General features: G+C 33.5%; 1 protein-coding gene across 15 annotated transcripts in view; it reads right to left on the reverse strand.

Moving 5' to 3' along the window:
- The window catches only part of RAPGEF2 (Rap guanine nucleotide exchange factor 2), a 214,642-nt gene that overhangs the window by 21,423 nt on the left and 167,960 nt on the right, over positions 1 to 25,259 (reverse strand). For all 15 annotated transcript variants that reach the window (XM_019733145.2, XM_019733141.2, XM_074338381.1 and 12 more), the window contains 9 exons: positions 17,884 to 18,061; positions 11,627 to 11,763; positions 10,842 to 11,000; positions 5,193 to 5,345; positions 4,774 to 4,938; positions 2,363 to 2,470; positions 2,071 to 2,274; positions 1,861 to 1,969; positions 1,134 to 1,380 (listed from right to left, as the gene is read on the reverse strand). In XM_019733145.2, coding sequence (XP_019588704.2) covers positions 1,134 to 1,380; positions 1,861 to 1,969; positions 2,071 to 2,274; positions 2,363 to 2,470; positions 4,774 to 4,938; positions 5,193 to 5,345; positions 10,842 to 11,000; positions 11,627 to 11,763; positions 17,884 to 18,061 — 1,460 coding nt within the window. The remainder of the gene's footprint in view (positions 1 to 1,133; positions 1,381 to 1,860; positions 1,970 to 2,070; positions 2,275 to 2,362; positions 2,471 to 4,773; positions 4,939 to 5,192; positions 5,346 to 10,841; positions 11,001 to 11,626; positions 11,764 to 17,883; positions 18,062 to 25,259) is intronic.

The following is a 25,259-nucleotide window of genomic DNA, read 5'->3' on the forward strand; positions in this document are numbered from 1 at the left end:
AGAATTGTTTTAAAAATCAATTCCAATTTTCTATAATACCAGCCGATCTAATTCATGGTCCCTTAGACTAGCTCAATATAAACATTCAAACCTGTAAATAAAACCACCATACTCATTGCTTATCCTTAGGGACTTTGCTGTAGACATCTTTTCTAGCTGATACAAACCCACCAACCATTATAGTTCAGTGGGGACAACATAAGTTTGACACGAAACCCATCAATAGTATATTCTAGACCACATCTCTCTTTAATTTGTGGGTGAAAATTGTATATGAAAAAAAATTTATAAAAAGAAATGTTTGACATAGCCCTGAATGTCTTTGTCTACTGATTGCCTGCTTATGTTATCAAGGAAAGAAAATAATCTATATGTTTTCAAGTTATCTCCCTTACCATCGTAGTTTGAAGAACACAATAAATGAATTTGGTGTACCCATGTTATTTAAAAAAACTGGCTGATGGTAACTGAAGTCTATAAAATACCTCTAGACTCAAAAGGAGCTAAAATAAATAAATAACCAACCAACCAAACAAAGCTAAAAGTGTGACACCTACAACTTTGTCTCATTTGAGCTACTGGCCTGAATAAACAGCCAAGAAGTAATCAGGAATACACCTGACATTCTGACTGTTGAGCATGTTGGGAGGAAGGAAAGGAGTTCTGTGCTTGGTTGGTGATACCTTGGCAACAGTTAAAGAATGGAAAACAGAAGAGAATGGAAAAAAGAGAATGGCAGGATGAATAGGAGCAACAGGAAGAAGCAAGGATTTGGTTGGCAAACAGCAGGAGCTAATGTTAGAGAAGATACCCAGAAACAGCAGCAAAAACAACTCCAAATCATGGGGACGACAGGGTCAAACATGCATTAGATTTTAAAAGTCTAAATAAGAAAAACGACAGTTCAAATGAGGAAGTGCTCAACTATTTCTCATGAAGAATGGAATGGGCAAAAAATTCCCCCAAATGGGGTTAAAACAAACGTGACTGTTTAATATTGCTTCTAAGATAGCTCAGCTGTGAAAGCTTAAAATATTTTTTTAGACTCACATGCAAACACTAATTATGTCATCACCTTTACATATTATTATAACACATAAAACAGTGCACAGAGAATTTACATGGACACTTACTTATATGGTTTCTGTGGCAAGATACTGATCCGAGTCTTGTCAAGTATCTTTTTCAGCTTGTTCCTTCCTCCAACAGTGTTGGCTTTACTTTTTTTATTTACTTTTTCAAGTCCTATCACCTGTTCTACATCTACAGCAAGATCTGGAATGGAGTAGCGACTGGCCTTTTTGATGTCACCAATTTTAGGAAGGTGAGGGGCACCATTTCTTTTCTCTTCTGACAATCTTGTTAGAAGTTCTTTAAATACTAAAATGGAAATAAACACCACAAAACACCCATTATTAAAAATCTGAACAATTCCAAAGGAATTGCAGAACTTGGAAACAGATGAGAAGCATAGATTTCAGCTATCAAAACTGTAATCCTGTAGAAAATCACTACTCCACCGAATGAATGACACCAAGAATCTGCTTCATAACATTGCTCTATCATTTCCACTCTGAATAAGTTAAAGTAAGTAGTATATTCTTTGAATGCATAGGTATTTAAAGTATTCATGAATAAAAACATTGATGAAACATAATTTTTATGGTCCTCATGTCAGAAGATTCTGATTTAGATCAAATTACATACTTACATAATTAATTCTATATCTATGCATTTTACTATAACTATTTTTATTCTTATGATGTTTGAAATATTACTTATAAAAATGACTTTTTCATGATTAAGACCTAAATGTAAAAAAAAAAAAAGAATAAAAATGACAGTACGCAAAAAACTTACCAAATAAATTGGTTTTCACAGTGATAGACAAGTGCGTGTTATTTCTAAGAATTTCCATGGCTTTTGATAGCTGAATATTTTCAAAGTTTTGACCATTTACTTCTAATATCTAAAAATAAAATTAGAAAATTAATTTCAGTATCCCAACTGAAGGAAGAAAAAAAACCCCACAATACTGACCCTTAAAGTTTGGATTTAGAAATACCATACCTGATCCCCTCGTTTCAAGCCTGCTTCAGTTGCTTTGCTACCAGAATCGACACTGTCCACAAAAATTCCAAATCCCTTCTCTGAGCCTCCAAGCAAGAGAAAAGGCAGAGGAGCTTCTCGGGATGGTTTTGTTAATGTCATCAGTCTTCTTTTTGCTTTAGCTGCACATGCAATATTTAACAGCCTTAGATGTCCACCCATTTTCTATAAGAGTTCAGAAAGAGTGGTTTCAAAGATACGCTGCATAAAATGAACTTAAAGCTGATGGTTTTTTAAATATCACAACTATTACCTCTCGTTCCAGATTATTTTCAAATTCTTCTAGAAATCGAGTCATAGCAGGATCTCCTTCAAAGTCATTGAAGTGATTATTCACCCACAATAATACTACCCGTGTAACCTGAAAAATCAATTATTTTCAATAGTTTTTCTAAAAATTTAGTGTTAAAAAATTGCAATTGCAGTAATTTCAAAAACAATCTAATGAGAAGGGAATGGGGGTGTGGAACCAGAAGGACCCCACACCCCATCATTAAGCATTTAATAAAATTTCCATTAAAAAAGAAACAAAAACAATCTAACAATTCACCAAATAACAACGAACAAGAAAATAAACTAATAATAGCAAAAATCCTCAGCAAGGATTTTAGTCATAAGAAAATGACCTTCTGAAAAAATATAATTTATATTTGCATATAGACTTTACATTGTTTTGCCAAGCAAGGGTTTGAGTCTGTGAAGGATGGTAATTAACTTATATCTTACTTACTCTCAAGCTACATTTGAAACAGGTCATGATAAACACAAAGCTATATTAAAACCAAAATAAATGAATATAAGACAAAAGAAGACAGAAACTAAAAAATAAAGGTAGAGGGCAGAATAGACAAGTGGGACGAATAGTATTAATCCTAGAAAGATCTATAAAGGAACAAGCTGTAAAAGCAAAGTGCTCGCTAGGAGTTATATGCAATTTTTAACATTAAGAACTAGAAGGCTTTTAACACCTTTAATTTGTCAAGAAAAATGAATAGCCTTTTCTTACCCTACACATCTTTTCTCAGAGCCCTACACTTTTACACAGCCAATACACACACTCACACTTATAAAATATTTGTTTTGTACTTAGCAAGAACTGTGTGACTGATGTCCATTAGACTGGAAGTTCCATGAATACAACTTTATCTATTACATTCTAAGGGTATCCTTAAGACTTATAACAATGCCTGCCTGACATAAAGTAAATTCTCAATAAAATTTTACTAAATGAAGTGAGTATAACTGCAACTTTAAATATAAAAGTACTAGTTTTCTTTTATATAAGTTTAATTTTCTAAATTTTTAATAACCGAGAAAATAATTTTCCATAGAATTGTTTTCAAACATTAACCTCTTAAAGTGAGGAAATTAAGCATGCTATTCTTGTAGTAAAGGAACAGAGATAATGGTATATAGTTCATTTTTAACTATTGTTAAAATTCTGTTTATAGTTAATATATTGTGACAAATTATAGTATATAACCTGACTAATCACTCAGGAGTCAAATCTTGGTATTTATATTAATTTTTTTGTCATTTACTACCACTATTGCCAAAATTTTCAAATTTAGGAAACCCAGAAGAGTAGCTCCTTTAAAACTATATCTAACACCTGACCTATTCATGAAATTAAAATTTTGCAGCTGAGGCGCCAACTTAAAAATCTTCTAGCCATAATGCACATTAGAAAAACGAGGCTCATAAATCATAAATTGGAAACCACTAACTACCACCACCACCAAAAATCCTTTAAGATGTATAAACAACATAAAGAACTTTATTTCTATTATTCATCTTCTCCACAACCCCAAAGGATGTTGGTTATTCATTATACAAGTAAATAAATAAGAGTCAGGAGGGTCAGATGACACATGTGGTAAATGGCAGCAGCAATACTCAAACCAAGTTTTTACGGTTGAAGAGCTCAGTTGAGATCTGGCCTGTGACTTTCAGGACACGAAAGGAAAAGCATTACTGTCCAAATGATTTCTCTACGTCAGTGGCTAGAGCAGCACTAGCACTTGGGGTTTTCAGCGCCAGCCTCCTGTTCTGGATTTTCTTACCCCGCCTCTCCCAAGTCTGTCTCATGTAAATCAGACTGCACAGGGACAGGAGAAATGAGTACAGACAATGATTAACTCTCAAACCTCATCCGGCTATGTAGTTTATCATCCATCTAGCCTTGACGGAGCTCTTGAGAGCTGCTAAACAGGGTCTGTTTAGAATTATATTCCTGGGACCCACCAATTAGAAACGGTTTCAATGAAATGCTGCTCTGGTGCCAATTTAAAAAGTGCAACTTTTGTCTGGTGTACACTGACCATCTACCAAACTAGAGCATGCAGATTCCTAAGGAATCCAGATGTCTGGGTTTTGTGTTTTAAAACATTCTCAACAGAACTACCGTTTAACCATTTGCTGGTCAATTTATTAGCTTTTGCATTAAAAAAGAAGAGAGAAAAAAAAGGACATTTCTAGGACTGACCCCTAGAAACTTATAACAAAAAATAACACGTATCATTTTTGCTTAGAAAGTACATCCTCTTATTCTATTAAAATAATTTGAACATGACTAGTGTAACAAATATAATCAATATAAAAGTATCCTTAAGTTAATATATGAGTAGTCATATTTAGAAGTCAAACTAGAATATATTTTCCAACCTTATCCCTGAGGCTCGGGTCATTAAACCACTCCAATAACTTCTTGCCCACTTCCATGGGGCTAGAAAGAAAAGTCCTATAGGTCAACAGGAAGTCTTCTATGAACGTTGGATCCACTACTGAATGCTCTTCCACCAAATGCATTGTGAGTCTTTCTGAGGTGCCCTGTAACAAATAAAAGGTTTAATCACTGCTTTGCATAAGTATCGTCTATCTATATGGTACCTTGATTCCAAATCATCCACGTAAGATGAACTGGGGACTAACCTATATAATAACAAATAAAACTGCTCTTCGTCAGGAAATTTAAAGATTTTTTTTATCACTGGTAACTTTTAAGAGAACTTATGCATAAAAATGGGGTTGGGGAATCTTAAGTTGTCATAACTGATACAAAAAAGTAGTCATGTTTGTTTTACCTTAATGACAATGTGTCCCTTCCTTGTTCCAGTTCGGTCAAGTTCTCGATGTTCTTTCACCATAACAATTTCTCCTTCCTCCTCCACTTTTTGCATATTCTTTTCTACTTGGTTGAGAATACGGCAATAATCTTGCTGGGCTATGCAGACAAACTGGCATAAAATATAAGGCACGTGTTAATGATAAAGTGCTTCCAAGAGACCCAGCAGTACTAATAATTCAGTGTTTTAATTATTGAACACTGACATTTCTCTATGTCCTTCCCATACTTTCTAATGAGTGCACTAATGAACCTTAATCACTACTCCACTTTTTAATGTATTTCTTCTTTGGTCAAGAAAAGTTTCCTTTTTTAGAATATTTATATGTAGTTTATATTAAAAATCTTAACAATTTTAAAAATTAGATGATAAAATTAGGAGAGTCCCTTTTTCATGCCTCTTTAACAATTAAAAACATTATAGAAGGGGATTGGACTCTTAGGAGGATAGATATAAAAACATAATGACCACTTAGTGGATTTAAAAGATTTCAAAAGCAAGATTTTAAAATAAAGATGGTTTGAATAAAACACATAGAAAATCCATGGGTACTTGGGGTAGATATTATAAATTTGCTAATTATGTTCATAAGACATCGTTTTAGAAAGTCTGTTCAAAAGAGGTCCACAAAGAAAGCCACATCTTTGTTAAGTTCCAGTCATTATTCCTTACAACTTGTATTAAGGGTAATTCTTGCTCTTAAAGAAAAGTTAACAATAATATGCATATCAAGCCATTACTTCTCCATGACTCCGAATATAAAAAATTTCAAGGCTTAGAGCAAACCACTTAATTACATTTCTTACTAGTTTTAAAGAAAGTTAAGAATGAAATACAGAAATCACTTATTACACAAATTAACCAAAGGCCAGGGAGAAGGCCAGTGAGAAGACAAGAGTCAATTCTTAGGTAAATAAAAAACACTGTCATCTCTGAATTTTGAACGATTTATTCTTATTTCAGAAATCATTTGAGAATAAAAAAGACCGAACATTTCTTTTTCTCCTTTAATGTAAAAAGATGAAAAAGGGGGATGGTTCAATTATAGCATATAAAAGATAAAATATGTAATAGTCTTCCAAAACCATATTTTCATAGGACATTTAGAGTTCTGGCTTAATGTTCATGATATTCCATTAAATTCTTTCAAAGATGCAAAACCAAACATTGTAATATTTATAATGATGACATCATCATCATCATCACCACCATCATACTGCAGTAACCTTACAGAACTTTCTCAATTTATTCTCCAATCATCCCATAAAGAAGGTACTATTATTATCCCCATTGTACAGATGAGGACACAGCTGTAGCAATGGCATGCTAATTTGCCCAATGTCTCATAATTACACGCTTACTAATTTTAAAAAAATTGTGTGCTCATATCAAAATCTTAGAAGTGAATATAAAAAAATGTTAGTAATTATCTCCGAGCAATGCAAATCACAAGTGACTTTCCTTTTTTAATATACTTTTCTATATTTTCCATGCTTTCTGTATAATCAATAAAGTGTTTTTATGTTTTATGTATTACATACTTTATTCTTACAATAAAGTAAGCTAGAGAAAAGAAAAATGTTATTAAAAAATTATAAGAGAAAATATATTTACAGTACTGTATGTATTTACTGAAAAAAAAATCCACGTATAAGTGGACCTGCACAGTTCAAACCCGTTGTTCAAGGGTCAACTGTTGTTCTAACCATCAGAACTATTCCTTTGTGTTCTCCTGAAACAGTAGCAGGAGCAGTTCACACTGGGGAAATAGCATGTTCCAATATTGTTTCTTCTACCGACTTGGTTGATATCATATCACTAATTTGTCTATTAAGAGTTTAGAATCTAAAAGTTAAAATTCAAAAGATATAGGCTTTTCTCTTAAGTAATTGTGCATAGTTTAATTTTGAAAAATTCCTTTAAAAAAACTTATTTCTACATCACTGACTACAGGTATGTTTGTGTGTGTGTGTGAAATACGTGGCCCTTACTTTCCTGTCTCCAAAATATTTTTCTTTTTTTCTTGTTACAGAGCAACAAAATTGTTCCCCATAGCTCCAAATAACCTCAGATGTTCTTTCTTGTACTCAGTTTTAGAGTACATAATTCTATCATTTTCTCATTGATCTCCCCAAAAGGAAATACATCCCTAAGTTAAAATGCATAAGTAGATAGAAAAAATGATTTCTGAAGAGAAATGTACCAAAATTCATCTTCTTGACTAAGGATTTAAGGAAATGAGAATAAGTTTGATTTGAAATTCTTGATGTCTAGACAGACAGCTTGGGCATTTCTTCTGTATCAAACTGAAATACTATTAAAAAAAAAAGAGAAAAAACATCCCAATCTGAATTTCTAATGTGGCCATACAGAGCTGATAGCTAAAATGAAATTAATTTTAGCTAAAAACATTTATCTATATTTTTAGTAGCAGATTTATTTTTTGCTTTAAGAAGTTTGTAGATCTAGTGAGAAATTACAATTTTCACTGGTATGATGGAGTCAGTTGAAAATTTGTGAATTAAGTACTTATTTGTTTTGGTGAGGTTTTATACTTTCAGATAATTGTTAACACATGAAATGAAGTACTGTATGATCTGGGCACCCTGATGCAAAATAAAAATCCAAACAAGATTCCGCTCATATTATAAAAGGTCAATGGCAGTTCATGTCACAGAATTATTCTCTTTTGGGCACACGACATCACAATTTATATTTAGTAGAAAAATTATGTATGATACAAAGCTGAAGTAAAATTAAACTTTGATTGTAATACAGAATAGTCAACTTTCAATTTATCCATGAAACCACTTTCTCTTCCAAAACTACTTTATGAATTCAAAGCATCATTAGCTCCCATGCCCTCAGGAAAAGGTGAGTCTAACAGATTTACCTTAAGAGGTTAGATTTGTATAAACTGGTACTTTGTGGTCTTTAAGGGGAATTCATAACTAATTGTTCACACATGGGAGGGTGTATGGCTGGGCTAAGCAATGTCTGGGGTGACAGTGGTAAGCCTAAGTCATAGACAGTGGAGAAGGAGAAAGGGACAAGGAGAGGAGAAGAGGAAGAAAGGAAAAGGAACAAGAAGAGGGGAAAAAGAAAAGAATGAGGCATGTGGGGAATGGAAAACTATTACCAATCACCTGGTGCCATAGGATGTCTATACCTAGCCCTGCCTTCGTCCTTTGAACCAAATGGGAACGAGAATAGATACCGAAAGAAGAGCACTGAAAGAGAGGAGCATACAGAGAAGGGATCCAGGGCAAAATACAACCTTGAACTTATCGTGGGCTCCAAATAAATAGAATTAAGTGTTACATTTAATCTATGCACTATTGTGTCCTTAGGCTTAACATGAGCTCAACCAGGTATCACATTACCCAATATTTATTTCCAGAACCCAATGGGATGTAAGAAAATTAGGGCCAACCCTAAGCAAAGTTGCTTCTTCTTGGTAAAGAGAATGAAACACCATTTTTGTTCATGTCATTCAGGGCCTGTTGATTGCCTACAGTGTGCTCAGTAGAATGTCTGCATCTTATGGAGGCCATTTTATGGATGAATGAAAATATGATTCTCATCATTTCCTTTACTTTCCCTAACAAGAGGATGATCTGACTTTTGTACTTTATGACAAATATATGACATTTTAACATACTACCCCAAACAAGCATTTACATTAAATGGTCAATTTTATCCTCCATCCTTGTTCTACTACTGAGGGAATGAATGTCAGGGCTGAAAGATGGGTTGGTGCAAGTACAAGAGGGATTCTTGAAATCCCTGTTTGAACATGTGCCCTTTACATTGGCTTGGCATGGAGTGAGGAGGAAGAGACAGACTTTCTCTAGTAGGTAACTCACCCTTGACCCTCTTTGGATTTCTGGGAACCTCCTATCAGGAGTTATAGGAATCTAGGCGTCTTACTCAGAGTTTTCTTTCGGAGCCTACCTTGCCTGCTCTCGCTCTGGGTTTCCTACCATTTCTTCATCTGGTAAATAAATTAAGACTTTCTTCCCTAATATCTACCTCCTCTTCCTTTCCCAGACTCCCAGATAAATATTTAATGTTACCTGGTACATTTGACATTATTTAAGCACTGTAATATTCAGGCATGTAACATTGTTGTCAATTATTCTGAAACATTTCTATGACTCCTATATCATTTTATTCCCATGATTACAAAATTTCTAACAAAAAATGTTGGCCAGTTAAGAACTGTTAAGGTAATAGCTGAATTCTCAGAAATAAAATAACTTTTATTTGCCCTTTAAGGGCAGAGACTCCAACTCAAATGCTCTAGTAATGCCAATATGTAAAAAGGTTCAGGGAAGAACTAATAAGAGATAATAGGATAGAGAAATCTTTAATAGTTTTCTAGCTTGGCTTTACTATTTTTGGAACACAATTCCAGAACTGAAATATCTCATATGATTTATTCTAAATGCACATTTCCAGGCCAAATAAAGACTTCAAGATTTGCCTACCATTTTGTTTTCCTCTACTATGTCAAGTAATTGAGAGTTGACTGCATTTAAAATGCTCTTCTGGCATTACATATTCAAAACATTTAATTTGCAGCCATTTTTTTTACCTCTACAGTGCTCACTGAAGGAATTATTTGCCAACATTATTTTGATTCTCTTGGCAAGATGATTTTACTTACAGCCATGGCTATTTTTCCTTTTAGTAAGTAAAATGCTTAAAATGAAAATTTAAATGAATACTATGTAACACTTAACAGACACTATAAAAAGTCAATGATGTTCTTTTAAAATGAAGTATATTCAGATGTATTTCAGACTGTAGACTAATAAATATAATTAGCACTTAATACTAAATAGTCTAAGTCAAATCTTGTGGTTTATTTATATTAAAATATTTTATCTTTCAAAGATAATTTTTTTAAGAAGACAAGACATACATTATAAACACTTGATAATAAAAGCATTTTAAATTTACTTCTCACTAATATAGAAGTTACCAGTTATATTAATCTAATTAAATTTCACATTTGGTTTCAATCATTTTTCTCGTCTTTTATTAAATGCTTTAAAATAATGAATATTAATATAATATCAACACCCATTTTTCTTTTGCTATCACATATTTTCTTTTACTAGCAATTTTTTTTTACTAGTAAGTCTTTCTACTGATTCATACTAAGATTAATTTTCATGACTTCTAAAATCAATTCCTTATCTTGTACGTATTTAAATAAAAAAACATTGCATAACTATATCACATTATCTTTATTAATCTACTTATAATTTCTCTTCATAATGAGAATTTTACATCCATTTTTTAATGAATAATTATTAACTATTGATGGAAATTTTAAAATACCATATTTATAAACACTTTTTTTAACAGAACAGATTTATAGAACACTTAGTTCTGTGGAGTTCAAATAACTTTAAGGGAGATTTATTTTTAATTTCCTGGGGTATGAAAACACTAAAACACTAAAAGTAATAGTTCTAATTTAAAATCTTACTTATAAATCTAAAAAGGTGACCTATTTATATAGATAGAAAAATCTCACCACAACTGCATGTATGTGTTCTTTATTAATAAAATATACATTTTAATGATATTTAATACCTGGCAGTCATCCACCTTTGTTCTCATTATTCCTTTCATGTATTCTTTGTCCATGGTTGGAGAGACACCAAAACTATTTCCCATACATAATATTTCTGCTTTTCCATCTGGATAAGTCACTTCTACAGAACCATTCAGAATCACTGACCAGGAGTCCAGCTAATTAAAAAAGAAGCAGAAAATAACATCATGATCATGCACTAGTAAACACTAGAATGGTCTCTACAAATGATTTAGCAGATCTTTCATTTTACAGATGGAACAAATAACTAAAGTTAACTGTTCACCAAATTCATAGATCAAGGAATAAAGTATAACAATATATCTACATATTTTTATATGTCTAGCACAGTACACACATCATTCCGCTCTTTTAATTTGACTTTAAATGTTCTTCTTTAAATGACATAAGAGAAAAAATTTCTCTGTTCCCCAAAACATATGTAAACAAGATAAAATAATCACCACTACCTCAATAAGAATATTATTTTGTCCTGACAAAATGCATTCTATTATGAACATTTAAGTTACAAAATCTGAAAAGTTAATACATTAAAATATCTCTATTATGTCATTGGAAATATTACAATCAACAGAAAATAAAATAATGGATTTGGAATACTTAGACATAATAATGAACGTATCATAATTCTTGAATTATTCAAACATACTGCTGCCTATTGTTTTTTAAGGGGGAAAATAAAAATTGCTTTTTTTGTTCATTTGCTGCTGTATTGAAAGACCCTCAAACAGAAACTTTTTAAGTGGAAGAAATATTTACTAACCTCTTCGCCATCATTTAACACTATGGTCCCAGCTCTTTCTACCACTGCAAATACCATTACAGCACAGAGTTCTCGTCTCACCGACATTGTCATATTGGCAAAAGCAGGCAACTGGTGCATAAATTCCAGGAGTTGTTCTAAAAAGCAAAAATACTCAATGTAAAAAGTACAACTTTTTTAAAAAAAAAACAAAAACAAGCAATCAAAGAGAATGGTCAAAGGTTCTTTTTTTTTAATGTCCTACAATTCTGCCCACTGAAAAACACAATTACTTTTAAGTACTTTAGCACAAGTTGAATTTCTTGTGGGTCTACAAATGATGTCATTGTGGAAATGGTGACATTTCCTTGTTGATTCAGGAGCTACAATATATACTGTAATTCAAAATCTAATGGGAATAAATAAATTAATAAACTTCAAATAGGGAATTTCTATTAAAAATGAGCTGTGACCTTATTAAGACGTATTAAGGGGTAGCATGGTAAGCTGAAACGAAACATAGCTCCGAGAATTCTCCAAAAACCCAGTAGGTCCATTCCAGTGCCTTTAGGGCAAGTGGAAGCAGAAAAAAACACCTTCAATCTAAAGATATTCCTGGATTTAGAAACCAAGAGGTATTTTCTATGAATCAGACATATACTATTAAAACCAGTCAATTAAAAAATATACATTATATGACAGATGCAAATGAAAATTAATATATGGTTTCTTAGCCCACAGATTAGCAAAAAAGGAAGAAAAGTTTGATCATTCCACTGGCGATGCTGTGAAGAAACACTTATACTTTGGTGTAGTTCTAGCTGATGACAAGATGGATGACTTCACAGTCTTTCCAAGTCCTGTGGTTTATTTTTAATTTTCTCTATTATTAGGTAGTTTTATTAATTACGTACTAAGTTCTTTCCTTACTCTTCACCATGGCTCTATGAGGTACGTGTTTCTTTTTCATTTCACAAGGAGGAAACAGAGGCTCGATGTCATATAATTGGGAGGAGGCAGCGACATGATTCAGGACTGTCTGCCTCCAAAACCCATGCCGGACATTATAGGAAGTGGTAACAGAGCACAGGGTGTGTGTCAGACACCATTTGAATACTTACTAGTTATACTACTTTGGGAAAGTTGATTAATTTCCTTAAGGCATGCTTTTCTCATTTGTAAAAGAATAGCATACCTACCTTTATTGGACAGTGGTGAGGATCAAATGCAATAAAGATGGTAAAGTCCTTAGCACAGAGTAAATGCTTAATAAATGAGAACTGATACTATTATCTTTATTATATTCACGTCATTCAAATTTTTGGCTAAGTAAAAATTCCACTATATTTTTCTTGTCCCCACACAATGAAACTCTCCCTATGAACATTCCTTCTGTTAGGATTTATGACCAATTTTACATTATTGGATATAGTTTGTTAACTACAAAAACAATGTAGAAAAGAAAGATACAGTCTGTATGTGAATGTATATTATATGTGCATATAAATGTATATTACATTGCCAGAAGGTCAGACTGGGTGATTTTCTCTGCTCCAGCTGGGTAATGTCTGTTCTGAGTAGACCCTACGTCATCCTTCCTGTGTAAGACTTTTCATTACGTAAGGTGGCTTCAGTCAGCAGGCGCATAACAATGATAGGTGGTACCCAGGGACTCTGTCCAACAGGACGTTGTTCTTCAACCTGATCTACACTGATGGGTCAGGAATCAATTTATTGTTGCAACTAGCAATTTAAAAAAGAAGAAGGGGCAGCTGGTTGGCTCAGTTGGTCAGAGTGCACTGCTCATGGCACCAACGTCACCGGTTTGATTCCCACATGGGCCAGTGAGCTGCGCCCTCCACAACTAGAGTGAAAACAATGACTTGACTTGGAGCTGATGGGTCCTGGAAAAACACTGTTCCCCAATTAAAAAGAAGAAGAAGAAGAAGGAGAAGAAGGAGAAGAAGGAGAAGAAGGAGAAGAAGGAGAAGAAGGAGAAGAAGGAGAAGAAGGAGAAGAAGGAAGAAGGATACTCAGTGTAAAAAATACAACTTAGTGTAAAAAGAAGGAAGAAGGAAGAAGGAGTAGGAGGAAGAGGAGAAGGAGGAGGAGAAGAAGGAGCAGGAGCAGGAGCAGGAGGAGGAGGAGGAGGAGGAGGAGGAGGAGGAGGAAGAGGAGAAGGAAGCAGCAAAGCCCATCCCTTACAGAAAGAATGAGTAGGTGTGTTTGTCTTATGCCATAAAATATATTTATTCCTGGGAACAGCAATGAAGCAATTTTGAAACCACTGCAAGAGATGACCCCTATCTATTACTACACATGGGAGGTAGGAATCCTCATTTCACAGAGGCACTGACCTTTTGATTTGAAACGTAAAGGCAAATGAACAAGGCGTGGTCCTCTGACTGGCACATCATAGTTCTGCTGTTTCTAGCCTGTTTTCTTCTGCTACCACTCCCCACCCCTCACCATAAGGTGTGAAAATATTACCTATAGACCATGCATTTTACTCTTTTTTTCCCCTCTAGCTATAGCCAAATTTCCTTGGGTAAGCAAAGATTCATGGTCTTAAGAAAAATATGAGACTGGAAATTGTCAGAAATGTTTTCAATGTAACAAAACGTGTTTAGACAACAATAAAAGCCCAATTATCACCACATATATAGTTAAGGAATTTTAAATATATGAATGTGAAGTATAAAATATATTCACTAATACTTGCTGTAAAGATCTGAAGTGCCTTGCATAGACATTTTTCTTGCTTTTTGGCAGATTCCTACTATACTAAGTGGGTCATGAAATCAATTTGTGACATGTGTAGTGATGAACATTAAAAAATTACAACAGGATAGAGAATATCAGTGCGTCACATATAAGAAGGATAAACAATAAAGGAGAAAGAAAACATCTAATAAATGTCCATAATTCTCCAGGCTCAGTTGAAAAACTAAAAATAAATAAATGCTTAACCAGATCATATCTAAGAGTTTTTAAGACTTTCAGAGATTCATTAAGGGTATCACTGGTTTTGTGATAACTTCTATTCTACTATGTATTATACTGTGGAGGTTTAGAGCAATTAAAAAAATAAAGACTTTCTATCACCAATACTAAAAAAATAGTAAGTATAAAATGGAAGCATTTGGCTATTGAAGCTCAGTATAAACTCTGATAATGCCACAGGGATCTTACAGAGTTAAAGGGATTAGGGCACACAGAGCTAGGAATGGGAAATAAGGTAGTTCCTAGGACACGGGAAGACCAAGCCATGCATGGGAGAAGCAGACCTACTTTCTTCTATATTGCTTGGAAGAATCAATTAGAATAATACATGAATGTGACCTATCTTGTTAGGAAAGGGATATTATTATTTATGAAAAATATTAGCCATTTTAAAAAACTTTTTTCTAGTAAATGTGACACAAAGAAAATCAAATAATCAACTCACAGACACCAGAAACTGAAGTCTATTCAGAAAATTAGCTTATCTTATTAGATTTGGTTTAATTTTATGTACGAAATAATTAATAGTAATATGTTTTAAAAAATCTGTGGGTTTTTTTGGTTGTAAAGAAAGGGTGGGAGGGGAGGGGAGGAAGAATTCTTTGCAAGGGATCCAAGTAGTTCTCTACCTAATGTGTCAAGGCCTCGAAACAAAAAATTAAATTCACAACCATTCAATAATCAGCTACCTACACAGTTATGAGTGGAAAGCAAAAATGAATACAGTCCCTTTCTTCAAAGGAATCAAACAAAGGGACACAAAAGAATCTATGGGAACCCAAAGGGAAATTTTTAAATCCCTGCAGTTTTTAAAATATGATCGAATATTAGCAATTTCATTTGATTCAACTTAAACCACACACACACACACACACACACACACACACACACACACACACACCCACCGTCTCTTCTTTTTTTGCATATCAGGGGAGACGAAGGTGGTTAGGAAGAGAGGCATCTAGAGAAAGGATCAATTATACGTATGTTTGTAATTCACATGAAAGTTGTCTGATTTAACTAAATACTAGAGGATGAGTTAGATTTAACGAGAGTAACAGCAAAAGTAATGGCTAAAGTGTTCTCATGTGTGGTTTATTTTGAGGAGATAGAATACAAGATCTTGTATAGACCAAACAACACTCATTAGACCTTACCTTTAATGATAGTGGTTTATTATTTTAAATAAAAGCATATTTGATAAGAGCAAGCATCAAAATCATTGCTGCTTGCAAGTGAATTGGTATTCAAGGAAATGTTATTCACTGTAGAGATTCTATCAATAAGCACATTAAAAATAAGATAGTTTTGTATTATTTTATGGGAATCAGTATAGTTCTTGCTTCCTAGAAATTGAAGGAGAGAAACTTTCTCAGATATGAAGAAGTGAAAGTTTCAAATTTCCAGGAATGAGATGCTACACATATTTGAATAATCACCATTCTGTTTCATAACTATACTAAACACACATATTCAAAAGAGAAGATATATTAGCTCACAAAAGGATAACTTCCACATCTATCTTTTCATAAGCAGTGTTCAATCTAATTAAAAAAAAATCCCCTATGAGCAAGGATTCTGGATTAAGACGGTAAATTGAACACACTTCCAATTTCATTCTTTAAAACTGCAATAAAGAGATTTTTAAAAAGAAATCAGCAAAGACAAAGAGAATAGGAGCACGAAATAAAATTTGGGATGTTGGAAATTAGATGAACATGTGCTATCAGACACAAAAAGTGAAACCCTATCTTTTCAGACGGTAAAACAGAACCACTCCAATTTACGCTGCAGAGCCCTCAAAAGTCTTATGAACTACCAGTACCTTTGGAATAGGGAGTGGAGGTAGTGGACAAGGAAATAGGTAAAATAAAGAGGAATTAAGGATGGGTACGTGAGAAGCAGTTCCATCATTTACTCCAGGAGAAATCTAGAGGATACTTATCCAGAAAGGTTAACGCAGAACACATTTCTGTACTGGGATCCACAGGTACAGCTGGCTCCCCTTTCTCAGTTCATTCGGCTCTGAGCCCTGCCAAGGGAACTTAGCAGCCCTTCCTTCCTAAAGCAGGCTCCTGTTCACTCCACTCCCACACCTCTATCACCCTCTCACCCCCACTTGATTCTTCAGACTGCAATAGAGCATGGACCCTCCTGCCTTGTTCCCACTGAGGTGCCAGGACCTAGAGAAGAGTTCAGTACATGCACAGAAGGAGCTCAGTCCCATTAGCTGAATGAATGAATGGTTATCACCACATGCTATTGATCTATGCATAGTTAACAATTCCCATAAATGACTTCAATCATATTTTCATATCTAATCCAAGGTTTTGCCTTTTCATCTTTAATTTCCTAGATACACATGTAGCTTAAATGATAAAAATTTTTCTTCATACATGTTTGTCTCCCTTAACACACATGCTATCATCCACTCATAATTATGCGCGTCTGTCGTACATCTAATCTCAATAGATTGAGTTCCTTGAATTTCTCTTCAAATATGTATTAGCCCAAAAAGAGTTGAGGGAATGGCAGAACAGATATTCTGGGCTCAGGCAAAGGGTGGTTACAGATTCTAGACCTGTGGTAGAAAGATAACTTTAACAGAAGTTGCTCTCACTCCCAGTATTTTAAGGAAGAAGGCAGAGAGCAGAAGGCATTTTCAAACATGAAACCACTATAACAAACTCAACTCTTGCTCTGATGGCAAAGGTGGGTAAAGGGAACCTCAACGAAAGAGAAAGTGGATATAAAGCCACTTAGATGTCTTAGGGTGCACTTCAGAAAAGTCTCAACCTCCCACAGCTCATATGCTGCTAACTTGACACCCTGCTGTTTTCTTCCAGTCAGTCTCATCTTCATATGGACTCAGAGCAGAAGCAAAGTCATTTACATGACAATTTTACCAACTGCCACTTGACTAATGTTTACACACAGAAAACATGAGCTTAATAGGAATAGTGGTCACAAGAAAATTAACAGAAGTCATATTCTTGAGAAGTCTACTTTTAATTTTTTTTGTCACAAAGTGAGCCAAGTGAGCTATGGAAGAGTTTCACTAGGAAGTTTTATTATTTGTAGACTCTCAAAGGTACTAAGTAAAACTGATTAAAAAAATTTTTTTCCAACACAATTTTTTTTCCAACAATTGTTCACACAAGAGAAATTTGTAAATCAATGCCTTTTAAAACCCTACTTGGGCTCTAATATATCAGACAATTTTGCTTCTAAAGATTTTCCATTGTTTTCAGATTCTTTTTCTCATCCAAACTTACCAATGTCATCGTCTGTCCTGTCAATTGGGTCCTTCTCCAGGCAGTCTCGAACAATGTCCCTGCTCATCAGAGGATCCGATGCTCTCTCGATGTCTTCTTCATCGTCGTCATCTTCAGAATCCACTGCTGTTTCTGGCAGTCCACTCAGGTCCATATCACCAGCCTCGCTTTCTGTGGCCTTAAAACAAACCCCCCAAACATTTAAAAACCTGTTTTAAGTAAATCTTTTGTAACCAAAAGGAGAATAAGTCTAGTTCAAAATATTAAATTTTCTATTACATCAATTTTTCTGTCACTAAGTTGCACGTAGTCAGTATCAACAAATATTTATGTACCAGACACTATGTAAAATAAAAGAATGACTTCAACAAAATGAGTGATTTTTATCTCCCACTAAAAGTTTAGTTAGGATTGATGATTTTATCTCAGTAATTTTGATTTCTTATCGGAGCTGTCATATGGCATTTGAAACACAGTAGAATAAAAAAGAAAAAGATAGTATTTGTTTTCACTCCATTTTTCAAAGATAACTCTTAAGCTAAGAGCTTAAGGGTAACAAATTAAGTCTGAGAAATTCCTTCCACAAAAGAATCGGTATGGATGTATTAATGCCAAGAAGACTGAACCACTTTTCTCCTATTAGATGGTCTTTATGGAAAAGTGAGCCACAAATCAAAAGTAACTTGATAAATACGCAAACAAAACATGAACAATTAGTTCTAGTATCCCCATGTCTACTCTCCAACTATAAATCAACAGAATGTATAAAAGACCACACGCCTATAGGTGACACATTATTTCTTCCCATTCCTCAGCACAGTTGACTCCAGCTCCAATCAAGTTTCCAGTAATCAAGATATACTCTAGTCCTTGACTATTTTCTTAGTGACTAGAATCACAAATTTCAAAATGGTCTCTTTGCTGGGCTATCTCAAGCTTAGAACACTTATCCTTTTAGGGCATCCTGTAGCCTTTTGTGATTATCATCGCAACAATATGTGTACACGTAACATATTGGCCTTATTTGACATTATATACCCAGAATTCACAAACTGTTTGAGCACAGTAAAAAAGAATTCAAGTAAACATTAACTACATCAATCTTGAACATCACAAATGTGTTTTTCCAGATAAAACATTAAAATATGGAAAAGATTTTATTATAAAATTATTAACTTTGTAGAAAACATGTATTATAGTTTATGAACTTCAAATAATGCACAGCCTGCTTGATTTTCAAAGACAATAAATACATCTTATTTTTAAGTATAGGCAAATATAGATTTAAAATAATCTATACTCCTCATAATTTAGTTTAAGTTAATATTTAAAGAATAAGCTGTATTATTTTCTTCTCAACACATCTTCCTAAAATCTTGGTTTATATTATAGAACTTAAGATTTAGTCCTACATTTTGAAGGAATGCAAGCTAATGTTAATATTTTCTAAAGTTCAACAACAGAAAACTGTTTTTAATCACCTTTTCAGTTTGTTAGGTACAATTTCCTGAACTAAAATACATACATTATAAGAAAAACCTAAGGTGAAAATAATTGAAGACAAAATACCTCATGAAGACAGAATAATTGAAAACGGAAAACCTAATGCCTACAAAAAAAAAAAAGCAAAAAAAAAAAGCTCTCTAAACAATGGCCTTAAATAAATACTACTTACTGCTTGGGTAAGGCAATTATGAGCAGAGGTACTTCTGGTGAGATAGCAATAAGGCCTTGTGACTGAGGCAGAAAGAACCACTTGTGACACGCTCAGAAACACATCTAATTTAAATTCAGAATCCAGAATTGTCTTGCAATTCTACACTGAAACTGAAGTAGAACTTGATGCGATGTGGTATGCTACGGCTGTGATCAGAGAAACGAGGCTAACAGCGTTGTTGTCACACCTTATTTCTGAAGTCTAGAAGTGTGACAATTTGCTAATGCTTGTTCTGATTATATTTCACCCCAGTCTCATCTTAACATTGAAGATTATTATTCATCACCTTATATTTTCAAATTTATAATCAGTCCTCTATATACACATTCGTTAATATTAGCCTCGATTGAAGAAGGAGCACTACTGAAGACAGAAATAAAAATGAAAACTTCTTTTAAACAATATAGTTATATAACTTAAGGTTTTTATTTAATTTTTAAATGTCTATGATAAGAGATTGAAAATGTATTTTATGTCATACCAAAGAAATCATTACTATCATTTAAATGAATTATATTTAAGTCTTAAATAGAACAAAAAGACTTTCCAACATGAATTGGATTAATCTCTCCAAAACTGAACACTCCTCCCCATTTGTGTAAACAATTAGTAATTGTTTTCTATCTGTGTTACATGTATTCTGTTCTTTAAGAAATTATTAACAAAATAACATTCACAAAACCAGTAACTTGGAAGATTATTTTTATTTAAAATAAATACTTTATTGTAAAATACTACAGAATTCCTTTTAACAATACATTTTAAATAGAACTTTATAACCAACATTTCAGGAATCTACTAATTGCATGGCATCACTGTCTCATGAACAATGAGATTTTTGGAGACTGAAAGTTAAAAGTTTAGGGAACACTAACTGGTCTAAGGAGAAGAGTACTAAACTTAAGAAAGTCACTTAACCTCTACGAAACTAGTTTTGTCATTAGTGAACTGGAGTTATATCTCGCCATTCAGAGAACTATTCTTGGATGGAATCGGAAACGAAAGCCCATTACAGGCTACATCTAAAGTCCCTTCCACAAGGGGGCACATTTTTTCATCTCAGTACTTGCATACCTTTACCTCTCCCCATCCCAGCAATGAGCTTTGCACACAGTGTATATTGGCAGAACTTGTCCAAAAAGAACAAAACCCAAATACCCCAACCCCTTCATACTGTAAAACAAATTTCTCTCAGGCTAACTGCACCCATTAAATTCTGGCTAAATGGCTCATACAATAATTATAAAAACAGTAACCCTACATTGAATGACTATAATGTATCTAACACAACATTTGATGTTTTTAATAATATTAATTAATCTTCATATCAACTCAACAAATTAGGATTATTACCCCTATTTTTCAGATGAGAAAATACTAAGGAAAATTAAATAAACTGTTCAATGTAAACAAAACAAAATAAAAACCACTAACTGTGCCAGAACTCAAAATCTGTTTTGATCAATACAAACTACTAAGTACTTTGCACTACAATACTTTGCCAGTTTTCTCAAGACTGTCTTCATAAAGAAAATAGCTAAAATATAATAAAGTCATAAAATGTTTTCTGCTTTCCTAAGTCATAAAACATGAAATGTTTGAAAATATGTATTTGTGTATAAACAAACAAAACACTTGCTATTTTCTAGCTTCCTCAAACTACAATATTGCTAAGAGCTTCACTAAAGCTCTAGTGAAGTGTTCACTTAACTAAAATAAAAATTACTACACACGTTTGATCATTCACTATTAGAAATCATTTATGAAAAAACTTTTGCGTATTAACTATCCCCCACATACCTCCATGTTTAAGAGGGTTGCTTAGTAAGTATTCTTGATGTAAATAAGTTTTGTGCAGAATTTCAACCATACATATTTAACCCAAATAGCACCTAAGTCGGAACCCCGATATAAATTGGCTAGAAAGTTATACTGAATGCTAATGCTGATACTAATTTAACTGAGACTAACAGTGAGTAGGAACTGCAGACAAAACCATGTATATACAGAAAGTATGAAAATATATTTGGAAATAAGTTTAATGCTTGCATTAATCTAGTTTGTGTATCATAATTTATGTGGTTCCTAATTTTATGTTATCAATTTTTTTATTTTAAAATAAGCTTTAAAAATATGTGTATCCCTAAAAGACATGAACGATTTGTTAAAGTTCTTAATGTAAATTGTTGGGTTTTCTTTCCAAAAACTATGATCCTAATCAATGTAAAACGTCTATCTATAAATATTTACTATAAGAAAGTCTGTGGTAATTTGATAGAAAAGATAGTTTCATAATTAAAGCCTCATATATTCAATTATAATATGTTTTAAATATTTTATTTAAGTTATAGACATTTGCATGTTCTCTTCTGCAAATTACCTACTCTTGCCCTTTGAATATTGTTATATTATAAGCTGAGTATTTTTCTTATTAATTTGCATAACTGAGTTATAGTCTAACTTTAAATCTTTGTCTCAGTTGATCTTTTAATTATTAAATTTTTCATCATATATTATACTATTAAGAGTTTGCTAACTCTTAGAATTTGATCTTAATTATGATACAACGTGAGACTATAAAATGACTCCCCCATGCCAAAGACAACTTATTGAATAATCATTTTTTCATTGATTTGGCAGGCTTCCCCTATTACATACAACATCCATCCAACACATGAATTCTGTTTTCCTTAAACTCTCTGTTCTATTGATCTATTTTTGTACAACTAATTCCAGCCCACCTAAGCCACTGCTCTGATAATCACACCATTTAGCCAGGACCCAATTATGGCTGGAAATTGCATTGTCCCATATCACCAACTTAGGCATTCTGCTTTCTATCACCAACCACCTCCGACTTTCTTGCTTGCTTCCATGTTCCATATTTTCAAGGTAACCCCTTTTCAATTCAAGCATGATCTTCACCTTCAGTCTTTAACACTCTACTACTTCCTATATCTAGCTCTCACACCTCTTATCTTCCCTAGTCTAATATTTCAATCACGTACGTTAAACACATCTTTACTGAACGCCTGTGATCTTCTGGCATGACACCAGAGAAAACAGAGCCAAGACAGAGAAGTTCCCTGCCTCTTGAGGCTGTCAATCTAGTAGGCAGACAGAACAACATAGAAAGTAATAATTGTTTCAATTAAAATCTAAATAAAAGGACAAGCCAGTAAAGGAACCAAAATATAGGACCTGCTTTTTGTAGGGAAAAAAAAAACCTATCTGAGAAAAAGATATTTGAAAATGAAAGCAGGAAAAAAAAAAAAAAAAGATCGTGCTAGGAGAACACATTCTAGGAAGAAGGCATGCAAAAACAAAGCTGTGCAGTCAGAAAGAGCCTGGCTTATCACTCTATCCATCTTTATATTACACTCATTTAAGAAAACTTCAGTCCTGAGGGAAGCCAAATCTTGGCTTTCTTTATGTGGAGAAAATTACTTAACAGTGCATTTGAGAGCACCAACTCAATTGCGCCTCCATTGCTTTGGTCAATTTGCTCTCCTACTCTCTGAAACTACTATTTCAAAGCTTCTCTCTTCTTAAAACCCTCTACCCGCCAATCTTCTTACTTTCAGCTTAACTCTTCAAAGAGAAAAATAGAAACCATCAGATAGAAACTCCCTCAATGCCCCAGCTCCCCACTGCAAACCCACCATGGAATGTCCCTGTTAAAACAGAGGAGGGTATTTTCCTTAAAGCTAGTTATTCTACTTTGCTCCTGAATCCCTCTCTTCCCACCCTTTTCTTTCTTGTACACAGCACTTAATTTCAACCTCTCTGTCTGTGTCCATCTCCAGCCATCACTTCAATGTGACAGCTTTTTCCTAAATCAGAATTGTACAAAGATTAAATGGGCCGCCATGGGAGATAACTGCCCATCCCTGGAATTGTTCAAGAATAAATTGGATGCTTGATTGATAGGAAAACAGTAGAGAATTCAAATACGAGGTTGGTCACTGAACCAAGTGCACATGTGAGGCTTCTTCTCACCTTAAGAATTTCTGATTTAAAGATAATAGATATGGTCTACTGGGAATCTCTATTAAGTGTCAAGTATTGAAGTAGACTCAGGGAGTTATCACTTTGCGAGGGGTGTAAATGTCTAATCATTAAGTTGTTTTGAACACCTAAAACTAATAATAAAAAAAATGCTAAGTTTGAATAGCCCATAACTAAATCCTTGGATACATCCATGGATTTCTCTGTATGAAGGATATAAACTTATAGGCCACACGCCTGTCATCAAGTTTGAAATGAATAGCCTTGAAACTCAACTAAAATGAATCCAAATAATACACAGGGATCCTCTTTTCCATCTATACCCCAATTAAAAGCTAGACTGCAGGCTCCAACCATGTCAGAGCAACTTGGAGTTCACACTGGATTTTCAGACATTTTCATGGTAGCTGGGGGCAGCAGAAGTACCATCAAGATTTTCCTCATGAACTTACCTCAGTCTACTCAAGGGAATAACACATGAAGCTAGAATTCCCCTCAGAATATGCCTCCATAAATTCTAGAAACAATTGACTTCATTCTTATACATTTACCTTCCAGGAGTTCCATTCAGGTCTGTATATACTTGAAGAAAGCAGTGGTAACTGCTACAACCTCAAGCTGTGTTCCCACTACTGACCTTTAAAACATATAGTTATCTCAAAGTTTAGAAGACAAGGGCTCTATCATCATGCTTCAATGTATATAAATTAAAGCACAGATTTTATTTATGCTGTTCATTATTCTATTATAAGGGATACTTTTGAACAAATGTTCAAAGAAATCAAATTCTAAAAATAGGCAGCTTGGGGGTAGAGGGCAGAGAGAAAATTTACCCTGATGTACCACCCTCTCCTCCTCTAACATTTGAAAATGAGATTGCTTCCTAAAGATTTAATTATTAGTTTGGTGCAAAAGTAATTGCGGTTTAAAAAGGTAAAAAAAAATTGCGAAAACCGCAATTATTTTTGCACCAGCTTAATACAAGTTAACACTTACTACATCAAAGTGGAAATTTGAAAAGTTACTTTAAAGGCCAGATTAACTATATTTCTTATTGCAAAATAATAGAGAAATTCTTAATCACCCAAGAATCTGCAAATAAGTTTATTTGTGACTGTCAATTATTAATCAGTATGCTCTCTATAATACCCTTGAATTATAGAAAAGTGGGTAACTAACCTAATACCTCTGTAAAACAAAATTAATTTTCTAAGATCTACTAAACTTAGGACTTACATATGTTTTGGTCTGATGGCATTCTAATTGTTCAGTTACTTTTAGTATTTTTTTATTTAAATAGAAACTTAGCACTGCCTAAATACGTTAATGATCCTGAAACACTACAATGTTTCTAAAGAAAAGTATTTTTATCATCTTATATCACAATTCTTAAGAAGCCAACAATTACACTTTGTAAAGTATTATGTTCTTTTTGTTTGATACCATCCCAAATCCCTTATTAGTAGTATGTATTTAAAGATTCACCCCAAAGGACCTTCTTTGCATATTTTAGGCACTTTTCCTAAATTTGCACTTTCTAAGCCAATGAACTATTCTTTAACATTTAAAATTATTTTGCTTTTAAAACATGTTTTGAATACATATGTCTAGGTTCTTTTCTACATATTCACCGACATCACAAAAATTTATT

Source organism: Rhinolophus sinicus, linkage group LG07 (assembly GCF_036562045.2).
Source record: "Rhinolophus sinicus isolate RSC01 linkage group LG07, ASM3656204v1, whole genome shotgun sequence".
In the NCBI taxonomy this organism is placed as follows: domain Eukaryota; kingdom Metazoa; phylum Chordata; class Mammalia; order Chiroptera; family Rhinolophidae; genus Rhinolophus; species Rhinolophus sinicus.